The sequence below is a fragment of the Tachysurus vachellii genome, chromosome 20 (assembly GCF_030014155.1).
Source record: "Tachysurus vachellii isolate PV-2020 chromosome 20, HZAU_Pvac_v1, whole genome shotgun sequence".
NCBI lineage: Eukaryota > Metazoa > Chordata > Actinopteri > Siluriformes > Bagridae > Tachysurus > Tachysurus vachellii.
In genome coordinates this window covers 3671941-3680802 of record NC_083479.1, presented here as the reverse complement: position 1 = coordinate 3680802, position 8862 = coordinate 3671941, and the positions used below count along the sequence as shown (strand labels likewise).

The 8862-nt window shown below is 39.8% G+C and overlaps 1 protein-coding gene across 1 annotated transcript; it reads left to right on the top strand.

The window, feature by feature from the left end:
- gdnfa (glial cell derived neurotrophic factor a) lies at positions 1 to 7366 on the top strand. The gene is made up of 3 exons (XM_060896198.1): positions 1 to 1036; positions 2064 to 2285; positions 4655 to 7366. Exons 2-3 carry the CDS (start codon positions 2090 to 2092, stop codon positions 5191 to 5193), a joined length of 735 nt encoding a protein of 244 aa, XP_060752181.1. The 5' UTR covers positions 1 to 1036; positions 2064 to 2089; the 3' UTR covers positions 5194 to 7366.
- Positions 7367 to 8862: the final 1496 nt, after the last annotated feature.

Genomic DNA, 8862 nt, shown 5'->3' with positions numbered 1-8862 from the left:
CTGCTTTAATTTAATTTAATTTGAAATGTTTTCTACATTCACTTTTTTTTGTCTGATTCCTAAAGCACTGTTTGCTTAGTGCATGAAAAACACAGTAAATTAATTTGACTTGCCTTCACCCTAAAGTCTAATTAAAAGGTACAAAGGTATATTAGAGGGATCAAAAAAGGTACATAGGTGCAAAGGTATATTAAAGGTATAAACCTTGCACTTGAATAATTCTAGTCCATAGACAAGGTTAAGTACAGTTCGCTGCCTGGATGTTTTGGAACGCGGTTGTTTTGGTACAGGGATTATTTTTTGGATGTTGCCGCGTTCAGATATCAGAATGACAAAAATCTAGACATAGATATATCGCGATATCGATTAACAAACAACATATCGCGCTGCTATAGTCGATCCGCGTATGATTAAAGCTTTGAGGGCGGACTTAGAGAAACGTCAGAGCCATTAATCTATTTAAAGCGCGTGCGATCAGTGGCACAGCTTCACGCGTAAAGGCGCATCAGTGTTGAGAGAAGCGAATGGATCTGATTTACGCAGGAATATCGCAACCGCGACGGAAGAAATGAAATGCGCTGCGTTCGTGCGTCTCAAGTTCACACGAGGAATTTACTTGAATTTGTGACCCTGGGCGCAGGATGCCCGTTTCGCTCTTTCGGCGGAAAGACGTGCGGCGCTCACAAGTAAACAGTAGACTGATCCGACTCCAGCTCGGAGAGCCCTGATGTCTTCATTTGGTTTTTGGCATTCGGTGATGGTGGATTTCTCTCAAATTACCTGCACGGAGCTCAGCAGCATCCGGTTATCGCGCGACTCCGTGCGCACAGACAAGACTTCTCTGTAAAGACAGAAACACAAACACGAAGGACTTCACTTGGATACTGTGGATAAATGGATGATGAACGGCATTATTTATGGGGGAATCCCTCACGGATACACTCACTCTGAAGCATTTTGGATCCTTCAATGCCACCCGATCCATCTGGAACTGCGTTTTTATGTGAACTGCAGGTCTGCATGGGCCCAATTTAAGGTGAGTCAGAAAATCTAGGAATATTTATTTTTTTAAAAAAATGCATAAAATTATTTGGATCCGATTTCAGAGTTTGTTTAGGTGAATGGACAGAAACACAGCCCACCAGTATCGTGCATTACGCGCGTGTTGTTGTGATCGCAAAAGTTGTTATTTGCGTTCGTGGCACCAGAGCTGCATGCTTCTCTACATTTGAAAACATCCCAATCCCTGCTGGGACTTTAGGTCATAACCTCACGTGCAATCATGGGCTTCACCATATTTGCACTGAACTTCTCACCCAAGTCTAATAATCAGTTTATTCTCGTCAAAAGTTTTTACACTCCGACTTTCAGTGCAATCAAATCTCATATTGAAAATATGTATTTACCAGCTGCATCTAATATTTCTCTTGCACATATCACAAATCGACTAAAACTGTCATTTAAGTATTTTCTGTCCCCAACCTTTACATTGATTTATCTAAAAAGCAATCCAAGTTTATATTTCCTCTATAAAGCTATATGAATTGTGCTTCTGCTGAAAGCTGAGATTGTAAATAGGGAACAGAAGTTGCTCTGCCACATAGCATTTTCTCCTCAGCTTGTATTGACAAAAATCTGTTTAACATTAAATAAAATTGTGCTGAAACAGTACTGCGTTTTTCTGAGAAGTTATAAAAAAAATGCATCTGGAATGATGCTTCTTTAAATCCATAACATTTTTAAGAACTTTTTGGATTTGGGCAATTAAATCACTTTATAAATATGATTTAGTGTGAATATTTTGGAACATTTTTTGAACCATGTACATATTAATGTTTAAAAAAATAAATAGAAGAGAAGGGAACACTCCATAGTAATATAAATACAAATATTGTGGTTATTGTTCACTAACCCCATATTGTACAAATTACATACACCAACTTGCTTTATCATCAGAAGAGGAATGGAAAGAATTTGTCACAGTGTGACTTAATCATGTGCTTTAAATAAGATGCATTATGCATATAACTGCATAACCTATAGATCTATCTGTTTTGTTGCAGCTCCTTCCATAGGAACTGAGTCTAAAATGAAGTTATGGGATGTTCTAGCTACGTGTTTGTTGCTTCTGAGCTCCGTATCCGCTCGCCCTCTCTTCAACAAGCTGCAGCCTTCCATGAGAGCTCCTCAAGACGAGCGTCGTAGTGAGCTGCTCGTTCTGGACCCAGTCATAAACTCCCGTCTCGAAACAGCCAGCCTGAAACAAGCCTCCATGGAAGAACAATGTAAGTCAGTGCACTAGAAGAGCTGCACTTTAATTTATGCTAAATTTTAATACTAAATAACTTTATTACAAGACATGTTCTTGTTTATTACAAAAAATAAAAGAAATAAATAAATAAAAATTACTATGATATTATGTTTACGCACTGGCTTGAATTGTCCTGTCAGCATGTATCAGTAGCAGTTCCCAGGCAAAAATTATATTAAGCCATTCTTGTTGTGCCATGGATGATCATGCAAAATTGTCCCACAATGACATGACTGCCAACAGACTGCAGTCCAAATGTGGTTGCAGAGAAACTAGAGGCTGTAAACCACTACGGTTAGCATCTACTTAGCAGAAACCACTTAGAAATTATTTCTTTTAGTAGAGGTATATAATCGTATTTTTTCAGCATTTTGTGAAGCCATACACTGTACACAATGGTCAGAGACGGTTTAATTAGCATCTAACATTCCGCAACACGATAATGACTTTTCGAAGACGACAAGAGAGGTCAGGAGCCACGGCAACAGCCAAAATGACATTCCTCGTTTGAATGGTTGGTCCTCATTAGTGCTTTGCTAAGTAAATGAGAATGTGTTTACTATAAAATATCCACCTCCGTAACCACAATACTGCTGGGAGTCTAGATTAATGTTCGTCCGTGAGGAAAGGTTTTGTAGAGTATGGATGTTTTAGGCAAGAGACTCATACTTTCATTGTGTTTATGTTTATTTCAACAGCTGTGTGGGAGGCATCTCTATTTGTTTAACTAAAGATGACACTGGCTTGTCTTTACACAGTAATAAACCTGCGAATTTTCTAGATTAGGTATGGAATGCTAAGTGAGACGTGTCTTCCTAAATGCTCGACCTCATATCTTAAGAACAGCAGCTTTTAATACCATTCCAATGTTTAGTGACACACAGTGGAATCACCATCTGGAACAGGATCCATTTAAATGCAGTTGTGCCTGACTGATCACCCTGTTTGCATTTCACAATGCACCAATATATTGAAACCAAAACTCTTGCTAAAGCCGGCCAACTAAATCAATTCAGTGGTTTGAAGAACAGCCGACCATGTTACAGTGCCTCAGATTTAGTGTGCAACTCTGGAAGACCAGTTGTAAACAGCTCAACTTTTGCATGTCCCTGGGCATCGTAGCCTTTCATTCTGGCCAACGAAAGACAGTCCTTTTTTTCAAATGTCAGAGTGTATATAAACAGTGTTCACAATCACACCTGATACTGTTGTACGGGGCCAGTCAGCCAGGCATTGACACGGATTGTATAACACTTCTGGCTGCAGGATCTACAGGTGACAGTTAATGCAATTCAGACAGCTCCACCCGTCTGAGGGCAAAGCCAGTCTGCTCACTACACAAAGTGAAAAAAGTAAAAGGATAATCCCAGCCCATTAAAAATGACACGTCTTATCACACCCATCACATAGTGTGCTCCCTTAAACCTTTACTCACATACCTTGGCATACCTGGTTCCATTAAACCATTCCTCAATTTACCTTGACTTAGCTGGCCACAGTAAACCCTTCCTTACCTTGACTTAGCTGGCCCCAGTAAACCCTTCCTTACCTTGACCTACCTGGCCCTGGTAAACTATTCCTTACCTTGACTTAGCTGGCCCCAGTAAACCCTTCCTTACCTTGACCTACCTGACCCTGGTAAACTATTCCTTAGCTTGACTTACCTGGCCCCATTAAACCATTCCTTAGCCTGACTTACCTGGCCTCAGTAAACTCTTCTCCAACTTAGCTTGACTTACCTATCTCTGGTATAACCTTCGTTACCTTGACCTACCTGGAACCAGTAAACCTTCCATCCCCTGACTTACAAATCTACTGAAAACCCTTCCGTACAATCCTTACCTTTCCTTACCTGACTCAGGGTGGAGCTTAATGGAATTTTAAAGGCTGTTGATTTTTTATTTCATTACTTGTTGAATCATAATAAAATTAGCTTCAAGAATACCTATTATAATCTCATGAGAGCTTTTCCAGATGCCATAATGCAGTCTGTTTGGCAGACATGTGAGAGAAGGAACTTCACGGAGTTCCTTCTATAATGAAATCATTGTGTATTACATGTAGATCAAAGGATGCTACATTTTTCTCAAGTGCGGGACAGTGCATATGTTTTGAGTTTGCGGTTGAACAGATGTATTCTGCTGTACCTCAATGTCATAACCCAAATGCATTTTCCATATAACTTGAGAGAACAGAATATCGAAAATACAGTAAAATAAGAAACTGCTTATTGCATTGCACCATTGCTCCTTATAGAATTACGTAACCATGTAGACAGATTATAAACAACATCATGGGCACCAGGGCATGACTTATAATTTCTCTCTTTTTATCTGTTAAAAGATGACCTCAATGGACTGCACCCAGACCAGTTTGATGATGTAATGGACTTCATTGCAGCAACCATTGGCAGACTGCGGCGGTCTCCTGAGATAGACTCTGAGGGCAGAGGAAAAGAAAAAGGGAAGCGCAGAGGAGCAACAAACACAGAGAGAGGAATGAGAGGACGAGGAGAAAAGAAGCGAGGTCGAGGACGTGGTGGAGGCAGAGGGCTTAAAGGGAATCGGGATGAATTGATCAAAGGTCAAGGACGCGGGTGCCTTCTTAAAGAGATCCACCTCAACGTGACGGACCTGGGGTTAGGTTACCAGACCAAAGAAGAGTTAATATTTAGGTACTGCAGTGGTCCATGTTACGATTCAGAGACCAACTATGACAAAATCCTGAACAACCTCACCCAAAACAAGAAGCTAGACAAAGAGTCACCTTCTCAGACCTGCTGTCGACCAATAGCATTTGACGACGACCTCTCATTCTTGGATGACAGTTTGGAGTACCACACTCTCAAGAAGCATTCCGCCAAGAAGTGCGCCTGCGTCTGATTTGTGCACTTGGACAAGCGAAAAGACACTTGGACAAAATACAGAAGTCTCGCACTCCAGAGACAAATGCTGCTTCTGGGAGGAAAAGTGCAGGTCTCGAGTCATTGTTTATCCCGCACAGAGATGTATGTCAGAAGTGAAGGAGTAAGATTTGATTTAAAAAAGTTTCAGGAAAAGCAGCAACAGCAACACTAGCGACACCTCAGTATTCACTGTTACAAAACCATGTCAGAGTATTCTAAGCAGGGATTGAAATGTAAATGCTGTCTAAGTGGCAACAATAACATACTCTATCAGCTAGTCACAGAAAAATCGCAACCCGACTGTCGGGATATAAACAAACTATAATTTCAGCTGTGTGGAACTGCTAGAGATGGGGCAAGAGGTGTCTGCAAGAAGGTAGGCTGTGGACAGCACAGAATTTGGACCTTTTCTGAAGCCCTTCTGAAGAAATAGCTGAATATGCCTATGCGGACAAGGCAGAGCATCTATCCAGGCTTAACCCACAGCAGCCAGAAGAGACTCAATACAAAAATGTTTAATATTCAGAAAATTCTCCCACTCTCTCTCTTTCTCTCTCTCTCTCTCTATATATATATATATATAGTCTATATGAAAAAAATGTATTTATTGAAATTTAATTAACTTATTGTTATTTATTGCAATTAATTGTATTAGAGTGTTTTTCCTTATTTATTTGTGAAGCTCCATCCCCACCCCCCGACCCCCGACCCCACCTTGGATGGTGCCAAAGTGGAGCATGGGTTTTTATGAAAAAGCAGATGATGTGATGAACACATATTCTCACAGATTATCTGGGCTGGAAAACAATAATTTACTCATTTTAGGACATCAGTGTCTATAGCCAGTTTTTGGTTTAAAGATAACGTACGGTCTAACCATTAAAAAATAATAAAAAAGCAAATAATTTAAAAGGATCAATTATGCTTTTAAACAACCACAGAAAAGCTGACATCTTAGTTTGTAACACAGACACATCCAACACCTCACTATATCTGGCAGAACTGGAAAAAATTGTCTAAATTAGAAAGAAAAAAATGCTAGGTCTGTGGTAGACCAGTATCATGTTTACTCAATCAGAGCAGTTTAGGAGGGAAAAAAAAAAAGTTAACATCAGTGCTCCAAATGCTCTCTCAACCAATTAACTGTTTGCTAGAGAAAATACAGCTCTTGCCCAGTGTTTATTTTCAACCATAATAAAGTCACTACAGCAAAGGTTTCTAGCACAACTGGGCTGTGCCCCATGGAGACGCATCATCACAAACAGAAAACATCCTTCCTAGTTGAAAGCTGAAATTTACATCCCATTAAACAGAAAGGTGATAATGTGGCATAGGTCCTTGAGGTTCCTCACAAACTCTTCCAGTAGGTTCTGCGCTCTAAAAAAAAAAAAATGTCAGGCTTCTCCGTAGTGTTTCAAACCAAGATTTCTGTCTCAGGTAAACGTTAACAAACCTCATTTAAAAGAACTTTTATCCACACAGCATCCCACCACATGCCCCGAAAAGCAGGACAGGCGTAGTACAAAATCCAGACACAAACCTAGACACAAACACTGAAACAGGGCTTTCGTGAAGAGTCACACACACACACTAACAGAAACAGCTAGTGATGTGTACGTCATGGGATGAGAGGACTGATTTTGGTCTCGATACCGTAGCTCACTGCCACATGGAAAGGTCCTACGGGGAACGGCACAATATTTCCAGAGCAATAATTACAGAGCGAAACCAGGTCTCGTGCAAACAACAAACACAAAGCTCAAAAAATCCAAGCAATTCAGATGTTCTGCTCAACATGTAATCCAAACATAATCTCCTCAAATCATAATCTGATCTCGATTAGCTAAATAAGAGGGAAATGATACGGTATGTTTAACAGCTCAGCCCTGTGGCTCCATCCTCACACACACACACACACACCTGTGTCCATGTCGTGTCCTGTAATCCTCTGTCGTGGTGTACGATGCTTTGTTCAACTGTTAAATGTCCTATTGTGGTGACAAAAGTTTGTGGAAGCTTTTAACAAACTCTGCAAAAAAAAAAAATACACATGCAAATTACTGTTTAAAAAAATGTGGTGAAAACAATTTGCAGTAAGATTATAAAGGGAAAGTTGACTGTAAAAATTCCACCCTGCATTGTGAGACCAGTTGGGGGAAAAAAAAAAACAAAAAAAAACAGCTTGTCTTACTTGTTTTGTGTTACTAAACCAAAGCTCTCTACAGACTTTATTTTTGTACAATATTCATTTTATAACTTTTTACAGAATAAAACTTGTTTCTATCACTTAAATGTTGGGAGAAATCAATAAGATCATTTTCGCGCAAAAAAAAAAACAAAAAAATTGTTAAAAAAAGTGTGTTAAAAAAAAAAGAAAAAAAAGAAAAGTAACGTTGTAGAGTATTTTTCATGTGCTGACCAAGTTTGCTTATGATTTATGGTGATTTTTATAACTGGTATATAATGGATTAAAGTCAACAAAGACAGAACAAGTTAAACAAAAAAGAGGAAGAGTCTCACTGCAGACCCTCGGTGGGCTTTGAGTCGCAGAGTGACTCGGAGCTGTTAGAATAGATTAGGCAGAAGAAATCTGTTCTACATTCCTAAACACAGGCTCAGGATTGTACAGTAAACAATCACGGCTTGTAAAGACATGCAGTAAATCTGGGCACTTGGAAGAAATGTTTCCACCAAGCTGAGTGGATTTGGCTTGGAGTAAAAAAAAATCCAAAAAGATGTGCTGCAGAGTGAAGCTTAAACGTTACACCGAGTCTCTTCGACCTTATAGCTGGCCTCCACTGGCGCGTTTCCACAGACAGGGTGCTAGCACTGGTGCTGTTAGAATTGGATTGCATAATGGCTTTGTTTACAAACCAGTGGACCGGTTCCTAAAAAGGTTTGCTTAGCTTAGGTTAACTAGCATCCTATGTTTGTGGTCACAAACTGGTGAACCCGAATTCTTTAAGTTGTTTCTGTGAACCAGTGAACATTCCTGTGAACCAGTCATTATGTTGTGATAGAAACAGAGGCAGAGACAGAGAGTGAGAGAGAGAGAGAGATTCACTGATTATTTGGAGTTTCATCACTTATAACTAAATGTGTCCAAAGATTTTCACTTTTGCAAATGAAAACGCATGACATTCCTGCCTATGCGCCAACTTGGGGGCTCTGGAATGAATTTTCAGATGACCCTGATGTCTCTGATGATTGTTTAAAAGGAACGCTGTCTCTGCAACAAAACGATCTGGGAACATGTCCTACTTCAGTACCTCATGTTCTGCCCGCATGATGAATAGAAGTCAAGAAGTCGTCAAACACAGATCTAAAACGACCTGAGTGACTATCCAGTTCGAGTTATATCGTATCAAGAGCAAAATCTGGTGTTAATGTTTTGTGATTGATCAGGATGTGCAAACAAACATTGGCAAATGCAAACTTGCCATCAAAATTCTGCAAAGTCTACTGTATAAAAAAAAAAACATCCTCTCCTGAATAATCACTGCAAGCTGAGGTCTCATTGTAAATGATTAAAAAAAAAAAAAACTACAGCCTGCCATTTGAGCTGAACGTGAAACCAAGAAGGAGGCAGTCCAATCTGCTGACAGGCTTCCATTGATATATAGAGGTTGTGGCCAGCTTGCCAAAG

Excerpts from the sequence above, each read along its gene's own strand:
- gdnfa (XM_060896198.1), top strand. The coding sequence starts at position 2,090 with ATGAAGTTATGGGATGTTCTAGCTACGTGTTTGTTGCTTCTGAGCTCC. Across the intron at positions 2,286-4,654 it reads AGCCTCCATGGAAGAACAAT|ATGACCTCAATGGACTGCAC; the intron begins GTAAGTCAGTGC and ends ATCTGTTAAAAG.